This window comes from Rhinolophus sinicus, linkage group LG01 (genome assembly GCF_036562045.2).
Source record: "Rhinolophus sinicus isolate RSC01 linkage group LG01, ASM3656204v1, whole genome shotgun sequence".
NCBI lineage: Eukaryota > Metazoa > Chordata > Mammalia > Chiroptera > Rhinolophidae > Rhinolophus > Rhinolophus sinicus.
The window spans coordinates 193,171,307-193,187,114 of record NC_133751.1 but is presented as its reverse complement, the minus strand read 5'-3'; the positions used below and the strand labels follow the sequence as shown (position 1 = coordinate 193,187,114).

The following is a 15,808-nucleotide window of genomic DNA, read 5'->3' as shown; positions in this document are numbered from 1 at the left end:
CAGTTCATAAAGTGCTTTAATCCTATGGGCTTGGATGGCCCTAAAAGTCTACCCACGAATTCCCCAAGGGTCACAGAAACAGAAGGGCAGATAAAAATGTCACACTCCCCTAGAATTAAGATGAGGGGTGAACTGAGAGCTGGGTGCACCAACAGAAGCTTCCGGTCCTCTTTCCCCAGATCCTCTCAGTCTGCTTCTTTAAAGCGGGATCGTGACTTCCTCCCCAGCTTGCAGAGCCAGGCCCCAGCTGTGTGACAAGAGTGAACAAGAAGAATGCCAAGGGAAGATTTAGCACTCCTCACCACAGTTGCCAGGAGAGCCCAGTCCCATAGGAGGGAAGATAGGAACCCAAGGTGATGAGCCCTGAATTGCTAGTTCTATGTAGTTCCCTTTAGATACTCCTTTCAGAGCCTGGCCCCGGGACAAACCCGCAGGAGACCCGCCTCCCTCCCAAACTGTGGGCCCAGTCCTATCGGTTTAAATATCTTTATTGATATTAAACTCACCCACCCAACCCATGACCAGCAGTTCTGAGGAGCCCATCATCCAGAGGCCTAGAGAAGGGTTCTTTGGTTTCCATCTGGGGCGGAGGAGAGAGGGCTTGTACAGTCTCTCCCAGAAGCCCCCAGAGTGCCTCTCGGGCCCCACTCCGGTGCCCTGGGCCTGCCTGGGCGCGTGTATAACTCAAGCCTCCCGGCCTCGCAGTTTCCAGAGGCTTGGGAGATGGACTTGCGTGTAGGGGAAAGCTGGGTCAGGGCCAGCGCCCCTTGCTGGAGCCCAGAGGTCGCGCAGGTACCGAAAGGCGGCTCCGCGCTCAGTTCAGAGAGGCGCGCGGCGGGTCAGAGGCAGAGGCTGAGCTCCTTGCGCACGTGGCAGCGGTGGCACTGCACTACACAGCACCAGTGGAAACGGCACAGGCAGTTCTCCTCGAGCTGCACGCTCTCCTGGCGATGCCCGCGGCCGCAGCACAGCAGGTCGCAGCCGCTGAGGTCCGGGGCACTGCTGTTGCAGGCGCGGCCCCGAGTGCCTGGCGAGCCGGTGCGCCGGTTGGGGGCGCAGAAGTCGGGTGAGTCAGCAGCGTAGAGCAGGTCAGCGCGGCCCGGCGGCTTGAGACTGCGGACGGCGGGCAGCAGAGCCTTGCCATCGTTGGTGCCCATGACACGCGAGGCGCCGTGGAAGCGCTCGAGCAGCCGCGCGCCCACCTCGCGGAACGGAGGCAGTTTCTGCCAGCAGGTGCGCAGCGCGCACGAGCCCGACAGCCCATGGCACTTACACTCGGTGCGCATATGGCTTCGAACGGCCTGCGGGGAGCAGAGGAGTGGGCAGATGGGGACAGATGGGGGTACTGGGTGCGGAGAGGCCCAGACGACCGACACAAAGTAAGATGGGGGCGTGGACCAAAGGGAGGAAAGAGTAGGGAAAAAAAAGAGAGAAAGCGAAAGGTGAGAATGAGGAAATCAAGGGAGCGACAGCTCGGAGAGGAGAAGAAAGAAAAATGATGGCGGAGTATGAGAAGTGGGACGTGGGGGAGAGAATGTGCTCAGAGATTCCAAGATCCCAAGACAGGGAATCGAGGAGAAAGTCGAATGGACAGCAAGGGTGAGATCCTCCCTGGAGGAGGGGGAAGGTGGTAGCTGTCGCACCTCTTCCTCCTGCCAACCCTCACAGCCCCAGGCAGGGCTGAGTAGAGGCAGAACCGTCTGTCTCCACCACCCCTCCCAACCCTCTCCGACAGGTATGTGGGCCTGTCAGGACATTCCTCTCTGGGTCCCCTTTCCTCCCCCTGCCCAATACCTCAGGCCCAAACCCTAGAGGACACAGGATGTGTGTGTGGGTGTCCTTAGAGCACCCTAGAATTGAGGCATAGGGTGCAGGAGGCCCCACTGTAGACGCACTACTGAGAATTGGGACCCAAGAGTCCTGCCCTTTATTTGCTATTTGTGTCTGAGAGTCACAACTGCACCAGAGATATGGGGTCAAATGACCCAGGAAGACAATCTGCAGAAGCTCAGTGACCAGAGGCCAATCTGAATTACAGATACTTGTGTCCTCCTCCCCATCCCAGGCCCTCTCCTTCCTCCTGGAAACATGTGACCCAGATAGCTTTCTTGTCCCTAAACAGTAGCTCCTGGGGCCCTCATTGCAGAGGGAAGGGGAGAGGCTGCTGGGGTCCTGGGCACGGCCTGGTCTGGGGTTGCTAGGCAGCCAGTTGACAAGAGCCCAGATTGAGTCACAGCTTTCCTGGCCTCTGCTTGACCCCCCTCCCACCTCCACCAGGATCTACTCTTTGTCCTTCACTCCTTTCCAAGCCTGTTGCCTCTTGGGCTTATTCTAGCCCCTTTCCAGGCCTCCCTCAGCTCTCCTGGCTTCCCTACCTCTAGACCTCATAACTTTGCCCGAGCTTCTGTCCTTCCTTTCATCCCCAACCTTTGTCTCCCTCCTCTGTCCCTACCCTGGCAGCCACATCTTTACGTACCCCAAAGTTTACCCCACCTGTTCTGTCTCAGAGGTATGCCCCCAAGTGACTCCTAGACTGGCCATCTCAACTCCTACATGGCCATCCAGGCCCCCAGCCATTTTCCCTAGTGGCCCCCCCGTCATGCTGGCTCCCACACATTAATATACTCCTACACTACCCACCCTTACTTCCTCACACAGTTCCACTAATGTGTTCCTACACAGACACCACACATCCACCCACCCACACTCACAAACACACTCTCCCACATCCACCGACACACTCACACATTTCCACACTCACGCGCAAGGAGTGTGTACTCTTACACATTCCTGCCCATACTCACCAGCCGTCCTGCCTCATTGTTGTGAAGTTGCACCAACACACGGATGTCTCCACGTCCCCGCTTATGCCGAGCGTCCATAAAGAGCCTCGACTTCTCATCCCCGAAATCCACGTCATCACCGCAGCCTCCCCATTCCCAGGCAGCACTGCCATCTGGGGAGCCCGTGGGGCCAGGGGGCCCAGGGGTGCCTGGCAGGCCCGGGGGTCGTGGTGGGGCCCGCCCTCGGGGCGCCTGGCAGCCACACTGCAGCAGCTCGCCCATGGAGCAGGCCTGAGTGACCGCGTGGCTGGCGCCTGCAGCAGTAATAGCAAACACAAAGGCCGTCTCCCGGATGTCTGTGGAGGCAGGGAGGGACAGTCAGCTGGCAGCACCAAAGCTGTCCTGGGGGGCTGTGATGGGCGAGGCAGTGAGGTAGGGGCTGGGAGGGCCTGGGAGACAGGGTCTGGACAGGGTGCCCGGAGATCCATGGGAGAGATGGGGCTCCGGCAGCCTCCCCAAACCTCCACCTCTCCCCTGGACCCCAGGTCCCCTCTCACACTGACCCTGCTGCAGGATGCGCCCAAAGGCCTTGCTGTGGCTGGAGCAGTTCCAGCGGCGGAAACGGAACTGGAACTGGCACTCTCGAACCCCAAGCCGGGCACCCCGTGCTAGCTCGGCCACCACTTCTGGCTCTGCCTGGCACAACTCGGCCTGCCGCCCTGCCAGCCTCCGTGCCTTCCTGCAGATACTTGTAGGGTCCATGACCAAGGGGCTGCCCACTGCCCTGGGAAGCAAAACACAGCAGGTCAGGGGTATAACTCAAAGGGCCCGTGTGTGTGTGTGTGTGTGTGTGTGTGTGTGTGTGTGTGTGTGTGTGACCAGCCCATTCAGGCCGCAGCCAGGAGCTGGGACATGCCTCTCCCCCACCCACCTACCCACCTGCCCTCCCCAACTGAGACTGACATTCTTCTCTCAGGTTCTCTTATCATCCCATCCATGTCTGTGTCAGCTCTTAACTAGAGTCTAGACTGCTATAGAGCAAGGATTCAGTCTTATCCTTCTGTGTACATCTTCATTAATAAATCTTCATAGGAATTTGACTCAAGGTGAAGACAGCTGGCACCAGGTAGGCCAAGACTAAAATTCAACAGGCCAGGCCCAAAAGGGAGACAAGGAAGAAATTAACAGAAGGTAGATCAAGAAGGCTATCAAAGAAAAGAAAGTATGTATAGATACTAAAGAAAAATAGGCAGTATCAGAAAGAAATCTGGTCTTAGTGGACCACAAGCCGGATGTGTGTCAGCCGAACAGCCTTGATGCTAGAAAGGCAGGGGCAATCCCAGGTATATAGAAAGCCATGGGATGTTAGAATTGCAGGGGATTGGAGCCTCTGAAGAAAGTCACACCCCCTCTCTAGCCCAAGTTTCTCCTTCTGTAAAATGGGAAGGCTGGGCTTTGATCTCTAAGATGGGACTTCTCACCCTGTTACCCTGAACTGGAAAGCAGGAGAAAGGAGTTGGGAACGGAGACTCTGAAGTGCTGTGAAGTAGGTTCCACTGACCCTTCTCCTGCTCCAGGATCTGTGGCCTTTCTAGAGCTGGATGGCGGCAAGCCAAGCCCTCTGTACTGGGGTGACATAGCTGATTGGAGACAGGGGATACTGGCTGGGTGGGTAAAGACCTCGGGAAGTTCCACACACTTTCAGAAATCCCTCTATTTCCAGCCTTCATTCCACCTGACAAGGGAGCTACCATTTGGTTTCCATGTACCAGACCCCTGAAGGCTAAGTCAGCTGGGTATTCACACCTGGGTGTAATGAAAGGGCTTTCATCAGATTGCTCTTATTTGAATGCTTAACTGGGATCCCTTTCTTGTAGGAATGAGTGGGTTGAGCACATGGGAGCTGAAGGTAATTTGAGACCACTCAGAAACCCTTCAGCAGAGGGCAGAAAAAGACTCTGGGATGGGGAGAGAGAAGTGACACTAGGAGACAGAAAATGTAGAGGAAAATGGTGGCAGATAGGTGTCAAAGGTCAAGGTGGCCTCTTTTCAGTTTAGCTTTAGTATACACCCGCCCCCACTGTCCCCATTTGCTCCACAAGTACAGGCTGCCCAGGCATGTTCTGGCCTCACAACAATGAGGTGTAATGGGCTTAGCAGCAAGAGGAATTTAGGTCTTAAGGTAGAACTTCTCAACACTGAGGAGTGAGATGCAGGAAGATGTGTAAGCTCAGTCCTTTAAGGTCTCCTGACACACACACACACCCTACAGGTCACTGTCATCCTCCGTAGCTACCCAGGTAGTCCAGGAGCTGAAGTTCTCTCCTTAGTGGAAAGGGAGACCTTCCCTCCACCGTGCTTAGAACCTGCCCATCCCTGCATTCCAACTGCAGCCTGGAAAGGTCCAACCTCGACACTTTCCCAACCCTAGAGCAGTGGGGAGTGAGCCAAGGGTAGGGCAGCCAAGCTGGCTCCCAGTGACCTTCAAGAGTTGATCAGTCCCTATCTATCTATCTATCTATCTATCTATCTATCTATCTATCTATCTATCTATCTATCCCCCCCCATCTACTTATTCCACCTCATTACAAAAAGAATTTGAGGCATGTGGGTGCTGGGTGGTTCAGTTGGTTAGAGCACAAGCTCTCAACAACAAGGTTGCTGGTTCGATACCCACATGGGATGGTGGGCTGCACGCCCTGCAACTAAGATTGAAATCGGTGACTGGACTAGGAGTTGAGCTGTGCCCTCCACAACTAGATTGAAGGACAACGACTTGGAGCTGATGGGTCCTTGGAGGAACACACTGTTCCCCAATATTCCCCAATAAAATTAAAAAAAAAAAAGAGAACTTGAGGCAGCTTCCAGCATGGTCGTACATGGTCAGTAGGTAAGACCACAGCACCTTGAGGCAGGACTGTCATTCTCCTTTGTCTCCTAGCAGATTTTTAGGTGCTTAATTTCTATCCCCCATCCCCAACTTTAAACAAAATTTGCATATTATGAGCAAGTATTATAATACTACAATGAATACCATTTAACACACGTTTTTGAATGAATGAATGAGCCCACATTCATTCCTCACTTGAGCCCAGCCCCTGTCCATATGTCATTTTATGACTCCTAATTAATTTTTGTAAACATTGTATTTCCCCCACTGGATTCAGAGGCAGGGAAACAATCCTCCCCAGGCTGTCCAGTTCCTCTCCTGCCACCTACATGCCCAGGACTCTGAGTCTGGGACTCTGCAAACTCACCTCCCCACCCTCCTATGCTGCTAAATTCCCTAGTCTTCTTTCCCCAACCCTGCCCTCTGCTAACTCCCTACTTTCCCAAGGTTGACTGGCCTTATCTTCCCAAGGTTACTCTGCCTCCATTCCTCTCCTCTCCCTCCTCCTGCCCTAGGAAAGCAGGAGAGGGAGGGGGGATGCAGGAGAGAAAGGCAAAACCTTCTTGACCTTGTCTGCTTCCCAGGGGCTAGAGATAGAGAAATCAAGAGGAGCATGAAGGGCAGGGCCCTTTCAGGAGGTGGGGCTGGCCCTTCTTGGGGTTGAAGGGCTGCCCCAGAGTCAGTTCCTGGTCTGGGTCTGGCTCCCCAGGCTGGCTGGCTGCCTGGGAACTAGACTTGTTTACAAGCTGATCAGGAGAAGGGATGGGCAATAGTAGCAGCCAGAATCCCAAGGGACCAGCTTGCTCCCTGCCCTCCTGTCCTCGCTCCCATCCTCAAGTCACAGGAAAGGAAATTCCAGAAAAGGAGTGGCAGGGGACGTGGGGTAAAACACCGAGCCCTCGCTTCAGTGCCCTGGTCACAGTCAGCTCTGGGTGAGCTGAGCCACTCTGGGCAAGTCAGGTCCCTCTCAGGGCTTCTGAAACCTGAGGAGTTAGCATGAAAGGCTCGCATACCCCCTCTAACTTTAACACTTGACTCCTTATCAAGAAATAGCTCCCCTAGACTCTCCTTTTCCTTTATCCTCCTTCCTTCCCTTCTGCTTCCCTAGGGCATGAACTCTGCTGTTGGTGCCTCTGAGTCAGTATTGTTCTGGGATCAGCCGAGAAGATGTGCCCCTTGGGGGACATCTGCATGTTTTGAGGGCTGGGGCACAGTGGTGGTAAGACAGAATATAGAATATGTAGGGTCTGAGATCTTAATCAAATCGACATTCCTGGGCATAGAAACAATGAGGACAGCCTTAAAAGAAATCAGTACGCAGACAAGAAGGGACAAGCCTAGGGTTAGCCATTCTAACGAGCTTGGCCTGTGCCAAGAACTCCCCCCAGGGACCTTGGTTGATAGAATCAATAGCCAGCTGAGTGAGGTGGCATCAGGGGCCAGCCAGGTCCTACTGGCAACATCTGTAGATCTAAGCCCGGGCAGTCCCGGGTTCTGGCCTAACCTGCCTTTTTCCTTTTCCTGGATTCAGAGGGTCAAAGAGAACGGCAGAGATCATGTAGTCCAGATCCAGCCTCACCCCCATTATATAGATGAATAATCTGGGAAGGGAGATGACTGACCCTGGCCACTCAGTGCAGGGGTCCCCACTGCAAGAAACTTAAGTGAATATTTTAAAAACCAAGGGGCCAGAGGGAAATGGCCACCAGAGGTATCAGAAGACCTCAGCATGCCATCGTCCACACAGCGCTTACTCCTAGAGGGACTGGCTAACTCTGCAGCCATCCCAGACTGCACTGCTCAAGTTCTGGATTCAGAGCCACCCCTCCCCACCCCGAAGTCATCAAATGCTTACCCAGCATCTTTCTAAGTTCACCTCAGATCCTACTCACCCTACCCCGCCCCCAGCCCTCACTGACCTTCCCCCTCTACACCACCCCACCTGCCACTCATTTGGGGGTGCTTGTTATCCAACCAGGGGCATAATGATTTGTCATCTTTTCGTGTCTTATCTGTCCATTTAGACAGAAAACTCATTAAAGACAAAGATCTCACGAAGAAACATAACGTCAATAGCAGAGCACACTCAAGGCTGTGGGGATCCAGTGGACCTGTGTTTGGATTTGGGCTCTGCCGTTTGCTTGTTCTATGATGTTGAGCGAATCCCTAGCGTGAGAGGTTGCCCTTAGTATTTGTTGAGTGATGAGGAGCTTAACCTTCTGAGCCTGTTTCTGCAACTGTAAAATGGGAACAAATAATGACACCTGCCTGCTTCCCCGGTGACATATGGATAGAGCCTGTCCAGAGATTGGGCTTCCACCAGTGTTTTTTGTCTTCCTATTCACACCTTAGTCATCTCTCTGCCTACATGGTGCAGGGCAAACAGCAGGAGGACAGGCAGGCTTTGTGGATTCCTGAGAACACCCTTTTCTCCAACTTTCTGCCCTTACTTCTCAGCCTGGATCCACGTCCCTCCTCCCCTAGGGACCAGAAGCACACTCCACGACCCCTCCCCTTCCCCAGCAAGCACTCCTGGGTAGATTATTGAAGCGGAGGCGATCACAGACCCTTTGGATGCCAATGTCCTTTGAAGGGTCTCACAGCCAGCTTCCCTGTATTTCATACCCACACTCACCCCCAGGGTCCCTCACTGACCCCCACCTTCCAGGAGCCAGCAGAGGGAGCCCTGAACCCTGGGGCTGTGGGTGGGGGCTGCACGGGGGTGGGGGAGGTGGGTGGTGGAGAAGGGGCAGAAAAATGTTGCCTGACAGCTGCTGAGGCGGCTGGGCCCGGGCCTGTGCCCGCCCGCCTGTCCTGTCCTGCTCTGTCTAACTCAGTAATTACTGCTCCCCCTCCCCCAGTCCCTACCCCCACCCCAACTACCACATCAAAGCCAGTGATGCCCCAGCTCCATTAACCCCTGCCTCCCCACCAGCCACCCACCACCCCATTCCACCCCTCTCCCACCCCGCCCCAATTTGGTTCCCTCTGCCCCTTCCTGGAAACTGCCCTTTCCAGCTCCTCACACTTCTCTCCTTCCCAGCTCTCTTGGGAGAGGCAGGGGCTTTCCTTTCCCTGACGGACTTCACCACATAAGAGGTTTCCTATTGATCAGGGCCGTGGGAGACCACGGAGGGGACACACTGGCTCTCCACTGGATCCTGGGAGGAGAGTCTGTCATGTGTCTTTCGCTCTCCCATACTGAGGTGGGGAGCACCCAGGTGAGGGTGGGCATGGGGGAGCAGAAGGGGCCTGTGGAAGGCCCTGAACCCCTTTCCTGACCCCACCCCTCAAAGCAACCAGGGTGAGATCCTCAGCAGAAGGAGGTGGGCTCTGGGCCTCAGTCTTTCACTGCCCGCATCCTGTGCTCGGACTTTGCTGGACTTCTCACTGTGAGGGAGAAAATTGAACCAGATGATCTCTCAGTCCCTCTTGGTCTCATTTCTGGATTAAATGGGAGACTGAGAGCTGGAAGAACCAGCCAGAGAGGCCAGGTGGAACGTGGCAGGACTCTCCCAGTGAACTTTTCCCCGCCTCAGTTCCTGAGGCAGTCCAGGGGAAGCACCCAAGGTCTCCTCCCACCACACTCCAGGCAGGAAGTCGGGTGCAGGCTAGAGGGCCCTCTCCCTAGTCCCCAGGGACAGGCTGATATGTTCCCTGAGTGCCTCCTGCCTCGGTTGGCTGGGTGCCCTGCTGCCAGCCTGACCATGGCCTGGTTGCCTGCCCCACCCTCGATTCATCCTCTCCACAACTGCCTTTCTCCATCAAAGTACACATTCTGGAATCCCCCTCACTGGGCCCTGGTGATCAAGCCTCTCACTGACTTCCCCCCACCAACTCCTGGCTCCAGATGAGAACGGGGCAGGGGGGGGACTGCACCCCCACCAGGAAGTGTCACAGTGCCAGGACTCTGGTGGGCTCAGGGCATGCTCTGGCCCAGATCAAGCCGGCCTCCTTCTGCCCCTGCCCTTTTCTGCTCACAGCCGCATTGTCTCCCACCAGGGTAAGCTGCCAAGGCCAGAGGCCTGGAGGGTGGGACGGCATGGACGCCCCACCCCCACCCCCACTCCACCCCAAGCCTGGCCAGGGCCGTCAACAGGACTGCCCACGAAGGGTCAGGGGCCCCAGATAAAAATGGGATGGGAAGGGTGGACAGGCCCAGCCTGGGGTGGGGGTCACAGCTGGAAAGCTTGGGTATCAGAAAGAAGTCTGGTCCTTTCTCTGACTCCCTGTGGGGCCAGAGATGAGGCTGTCCTAGGCCTCTGGCTCCTGTTTCTATAAGGGAAGGTAGGGTGGGGGTGGGGGTGAAAATCAAAATGAGATGGGGGAAGAGAGAGAGCCTGGGTGGTGTTTTTCCGAGTGGAACATTGGGAGGGTTAGTTCCCTTCATAGAAAATACAAAACAGAAAGAGGAACATGGAAGAAGGGAGATTGATTTGGCTATGCTGTGAGTGTGAGCTATTTCCTCCATCCAGTAATTGAAGGTATAAAGATGGGTCAGACATTGAGAAGAACTTCCTGGAGGAGGGCAGGGAGCAGGTAGAAGGGGTGGAGCTGGTGACCAGGAAGCCATAGCCTTTCCCTTTCTGTCTCATTCTTAAGATGGGATCTGTCCGGGCCAGAGGTAGGCTAGACGGCCTGAAGGCAGTGGGCTAGACAAGATGGACTCAAGACTGCCTGGCCAATGTCCTGGAATCTGGAATTCTGCGATTCACAAGGCTAGGGTTACAGATGGCAGAAAGAGAGGCTGGAGGCAGAGTTTAGAAAGCACAAACTGCAACAGGGGAAGGAGGAAGAGTGGGAAAGGAGTGAAAAGGAAACTTCTGGAACCTGGAGTCAGGTTCTTGAGACTATTCCAGGGCCCCAGGCCACTGCCCTCCAGGACCGTCCTTTCCTACCAGGACAGGCCTGTCACTCAGAGTTCCTGGGGTCCTCTTGGGCTCCCAGACTGGCTGCTGCCAGGATGTCAGAGGAGACTGCAGTGAATTGCAGGTCTTGCCGCTTTCCTGTCTGCCCCGGAGCCCTGACCTGGCCAGCATTCTCTGGGGAGCAGAGAAGAGGGCCAGCAAGCAGGTCCTAGACATCAGGGAACAGCCTGGAAGTTCCTGGCCTGAAAAAGCTCCTAGCTGAAGTGAAGCGGGGTGGGGTGGGTTGGGGTGGGGGAGTGACGATGGGGGGTGGGAGAGTGGGACAAAGAGTGGCAGGAGCCTCAGGCCACCTGGGATGTTGGGTCTGGCCCACCCGCCCAAACCTGATCTTGCAGGGCAATGATGGGGTATGGAGGGGCCAGGAGTGTAAGCAAGCAGAATCAGAGTTTCTGAGAAAGGGAATGTGGGCTCAGACCAAAGGAATGAAGTATCAGAAACAGGCAGAGGAAAGTGAGGGGGCCGAGGCAGGGGGGAGAGGCAGGTTCTCTCTGAGAAGCATCTGAGAGAGGCAGTCTCTAGACACCTTATCACCCCAGCCCCTCACTCTTCACCCTGCTCACCCTGCAGCTGTGGCCATGAAGGCCTTTGTGTTCTCCCACACCTGCCCTCCTCACCTCCTCCCCCACTCCTTGCTCCCCAGCTTCAGGGTCAGTCTCCACTGGACCAGGTCTCCCTCCCTCAGGTTTGGCTCTCACCCAGCAGCCCTTCCTGAACAAAGGAACCCCCCACAGATACAAACCCCAGAAAGATGAATCAACAAATTCAGCAATACTCCACAGAACTGTCCCCAGCACCTTTAGCCTCCAGGGCCCCAAAGACCAAGGCTCTGCCTTCCAGGAGCAGGGAAGAAAGACCCAAGAGGAGATGGTTGTCAGTGAAATGCAGTAACTGGCACAGCTCCGCAATGCATGGGCTGCATTGGGAGCTCAGAGAAGGCAAGGGAGGGAAGACAGAGGGACAGCTTCATGGAGAAAGTATCATTTTAACTGGAAGGAGGAGAATATTTTGGACAAATGGAGGAGGGGAGGGAAGGCGATGACCATCAGGGAGAGAGAGAGAACCTTGTCCACATACCTTGAGAAAGGGCAAAGTTAGGAAAGGTGTGTTTTGCTTGAGACCCTGGACTTTAAATTTAAATGAATCCCCCTTTGCACCCATGAGGTCTCTGGCCAGGAAAACCTGGGATGTGGGGGAGGGGACTTACTTTTATGGAACACCTCCCAATGTCAGATCATTTTGTAAATCATCCCACCGAATCCTCCTATCAGACTGCCAGGTAGGGGGGCTGTTTGACTATTTTACAGTTGAGACGTTGGGGGGCAATGAGAAGTGACTTGCCCAAGGTCACAGACTTAACAAGTGGCCAAGATTAGATCTCAGGTCTATGTCAAAGCTGCTACTGCATTATGCTAAGCCATGATCAAAGAACGCATGTTCCCTAGCCCGGACCTGGGTCGTCCTCGATTTGCCCCCTCACTGACACCCCCAAGGGACGTCTCTCCCTCATCTCGGAAGAGGGATCTCGGCCAGCAGCTCCCTGTGTGGGCATCCAGCTCTTTTTCTCTCTGGAAGAGAGGGATCTATCTGCCTGCTCCACCCCTCCTTCCAAATCCGGCAGTGGGGGAGGAGTGGAGTGTAGAGAATCCAGCCAATGACAAGGCGATATGTAAATAGCAAGGCCCTGCCTTCTTAGGATTGGCTGATACATCAGCGGTATTGTCCAAATCCCTCCTCTCTAAACACTGAACTATTCCGGGCGGGTCTTTGCAGCTCAGGAGACTGGGAAGGGAAAAAAGTCTGCGGGATCCAGATATCCCGGCGGTCCCGACTGGGCACCCACTTTCTCAGCCCCTGCCCAGTCCCACCAAACTCAAAGTTTCAGCAACCTTCACTGCCTTGGTGTCTGCTCTTAGTTAGGGCCAGTTCCGGAAAGACATCCTCATCTCTTGGCTGTCCAGGCCTCCCTCCCTTTCACGAGTACTCCCCCCGGTTCCCAGTACCTCCTGAGCTGCACATTTACTTTATCTTTGACCCCACATCTGGAAGGCCTAGGTGCCTGGGTCCCTTTCCTGCCTTCCCTCCTCTTCTTTGCTCAGGGAGGAGGAAATAAAGAAAGCCAAGGTCCTGACTCAGTTTCCCCTTTCCATCCCTTCCCCGCCACTGCCGCCCGCTCTGAAGGAACCCAGAGAGAAGCTGGTGGATTGGGGGGCAAAGTGGGGCGGGGAAGAGGCAGCTGTTTGACTCTACCTGACTGTGGCTTCCCACCTTGTTCCTCTCTTTTCCCCAAATCCAGCCCTCCTCGCACACTCTCTTCTTCGGATCTCTGACTACAGATCTTTCCCCCTGTCTCCCCCGTAGCTCTTTCCTACCCACCCGCCAATTCCTCGGTGACCTGGATTGAGCGCATAACCAAGGAGGGAGATGGTATGTAGGACACGGGAGGAGGAAATACAGTAGAATGTTCGGGGGTGGGGGTAGGTTAGAGCCGCCCAAGTGGCAGTTCAAAAGTGTCCCTGGCGGAGGCCGGCAGGAGAGCGGTACGCACCTCCCCCGCACCTCCCCTGCGCGCAGGTAGAGCCCGGAGGCAGCGGGACCACGGTTCGGTGCAATCTGTCGCGAGGTCCCCACCCTCCAGCGTCCGGAGCCGCACCGGGACAGCCGATGCAGCACTCACCACCACAGTCCGCCGACGTGCGCCGGACACAGGAGCAGCAGCAGCAGCAGCCCGAGGCGGGAGGGCACCGGCGGCAGCATCGTGACCGCTCTACTGCCGGCCGGTGCGGGCAGGGGGCGAGGCTGCGGAGCCAGCCGGTGGGCGCCGGGGCCCGGGCTTCAGGGCGAGCGCGGCGACGGCGGCGGCGGCCTGGAGGCGATGGCTCTGGCGGCGGTGGGGGGGCCCATCTCGGGCGAGGAGGGCGCGGCGGAGGCGGAGAGCGGACCGGGCAGCCAGCGCCTGTGTCTCCTGCCGAGCTCGCTCGGGAAAAGAAATCAGAGCTGGGGGCGGGGGTGGGAGGGGAGCGGGGCCGGGGCGGGGGCGGGGGGCAGGGAGGCCGTGGGGGTGGCAGTTGCGACAGTCAGGCGGCGGGACTCTCGGGAGGGAGCCGCGCGCCCCGGGGCGGCAGGCGCAGAGCTCGGCGGAAGGCGGGAGCTCGGGCCCGGGGCGGGGCCCGAGCGCGCTCGTGGCTGCGGGACCCGCCTGCCTCGCCCCCTCACCTCGCCTCTCCGGGAATGGGAGCCCCCCGCCGCCGCGCGGAGTCGGGGGCAAGGAGGGGCGGGAAAGTAGGGTGGAGCGGGGTGAAGGGGGAAGGAAGAAGAGCTGAGGAATGGGGGACGGGCTGGAAGGGAGACGTTTGACAGGTTTGTTGACTGTAAAGAGAGAAAACTTCCCAGGAATGAGGGAGTTGGGGGGGTAGCGGTGCGGAGGGCGATGCTGGAGCGGGGGCCAAGAGAGGAAGTCCGCCTGGGGCGCTGGGTGCTCCCGGGAGTGGTGTCTGTCGAACTCTATGGTCGTACGGGCGGACTCTGGAGGGGGTCACCTCTTACCGGGCCCCGCCTCCGCGCCGCACGCCCCTGTCTCAGTCTTTCCTTGAGAAAAGGAGGAAGCCCTAGGCCTCCACTCTTGCTCCCCAGCCACCCCGCCTCTTCAAGCCCGTGTTGAGCGGAGGCGGGTGCGGAGGGGAGATTAGGCAGCAAGAGAAACCTCTTGATGGCCTGCGCTCAAGCGCTCACACGTGTAAACGAGAGATAGAGTCGAGGCTGCAGACTTACAAGAGATTGAGGGGTGAGAACTCGCTGCAGCCGGGCCTCACGTATCCGTGGGTACCTGCCTCACCTTGCTTCCCCAACTTGGCGGGGCCAGAACGGGTGGGAGAGCCAGCTGCAGGTGAGATGGCGTTTATCTGATTCTCTAATGCCACAAAAATGTCTTTGATGCCCCTGGCGCCCTCCCCACGGGGCGGGGGGAGATCAAAGGCTCCGTGGGAAGGAGGGACAGCTCCATTCATCACCGCAAGCGGACTGGCAGTCCCTGCTCCTTCCCTCCAGCCTCACTTGACCCAGGGGTGCTGAGGGACAGGTGGCGTAGGACATTTCACAGCAAGGGCCTGTCTCTGCAGCATCATCATCTAGAGGGGCCATCAACCTTTAGGGTGTACTGGGCTGGGGAGGACAGATCGAGGGACTCACGCCGGAGGTGCAGATACCTCAGGCTCCCAGAGGAAAACTCCTGGTGGTTTGAATGGGGGAGCCCCTTAACTTGGGGAGTAAGGCCATTTCCAAGAAAGATAACCTCTCCTGGTGAGCAGAGAGAAGGCAAGATTCTGATTCCCCAGAGAGTAGAGACGAGTGGATCAGGATGAGACTGGGGAGCAAGGGGAGGTGAGAAAAGACCATGGGTATCTACCCCACAGGAGGAGGCAGATTGGGAAAGGAAGGGTGAGCAAGCGGAGAAGAGAAAAGAAGTGCAGATATGTTAGTCTGGGCGCTTAGGGAAGCCCCCGGGTTTTCTGGGAGCCCCACACCAGGGCTTTGGTGTCCAAGATGTGTCAGTCTAATCCCTGGGTACAGAGGGGTCTGGTGAGGGGCTGGGATGCTCTAGAGAAGCGGAAGGGACTGTGGGATGGGGTGCTGGTGGCTGAAGGAGATAGTGAGGAGAGCAAGTGATGGCCCAAGTGCTGTCCCTTTTAGTTCTAACTATTCATAGCATCAAGATGCCACCCATATCCTGGCACCTATTAATTTTGTACACAGTTGCTATTTCTGCAGGGCAATGTCAACTCCAGGCACTGCACAAAGACATGCCCAGGGTGGGCACACACTCAGGCCAGATGGTGCTGAACAGGAGGCTGGGGGCTCTGTGGGGGTCCCTGGAGGCTGCAGGTGGCTAATGACCAGCCCCTCCTCCCAGCCACTGCCTGGGTTCCGAACCCCCTGCCCCCACCCTGCTACTGTTATTGCAGATTATGAAATGCTCTCCCTATCCTGCATTCTTCTCCGAGGCAAGAATTTTAATGTATTTGTCTTTGTCATCAGGGGACCAGGGCTCTGGGACCGCCCTGCCTTTGCCTGAGGAGGGAGCGCCCCAAGTCTAGTCCTGGCTGCCTCCAGACCCCAGCCTCTCTCCATTACCACCCCCTCATGCCCTGGCCCTACCCCTCACCTCCCCCTCCTAAGACATAGTCTCTCGGTGGGGTGAATAAAAATGATGT

At 56.5% G+C, this 15,808-nt stretch overlaps 1 protein-coding gene across 2 annotated transcripts; it reads right to left on the bottom strand.

Moving 5' to 3' along the window:
• Positions 1 to 472: 472 nt before the first annotated feature.
• Positions 473 to 13,602, bottom strand: WNT6 (Wnt family member 6). 2 transcript variants are annotated; one of them, XM_074313451.1, is made up of 4 exons: positions 13,276 to 13,602; positions 3,347 to 3,567; positions 2,805 to 3,139; positions 473 to 1,345 (listed from the first exon to the last, which is right to left on the bottom strand). In XM_074313451.1, the coding sequence occupies exons 1-4, from the start codon at positions 13,353 to 13,355 to the stop codon at positions 890 to 892; spliced, it is 1,092 nt and encodes a 363-aa protein (XP_074169552.1). In that variant the 5' UTR covers positions 13,356 to 13,602; the 3' UTR covers positions 473 to 889. The 2 variants fall into 2 exon arrangements, with proteins under 2 accessions (XP_074169552.1, XP_074169542.1); XM_074313441.1 differs by having other exon boundaries at positions 473 to 1,301.
• Between the last annotated feature and the right edge of the window lie 2,206 nt (positions 13,603 to 15,808).

Excerpts from the sequence above, each read along its gene's own strand:
- WNT6 (XM_074313441.1), bottom strand. The coding sequence starts at position 13,355 with ATGCTGCCGCCGGTGCCCTCCCGCCTCGGGCTGCTGCTGCTGCTGCTC. Across the intron at positions 3,568-13,275 it reads CACGTCGGCGGACTGTGGTG|GGCAGTGGGCAGCCCCTTGG; the intron begins GTGAGTGCTGCA and ends TTTGCTTCCCAG. Across the intron at positions 1,302-2,804 it reads ACAATGAGGCAGGACGGCTG|GCCGTTCGAAGCCATATGCG; the intron begins GTGAGTATGGGC and ends TGCTCCCCGCAG.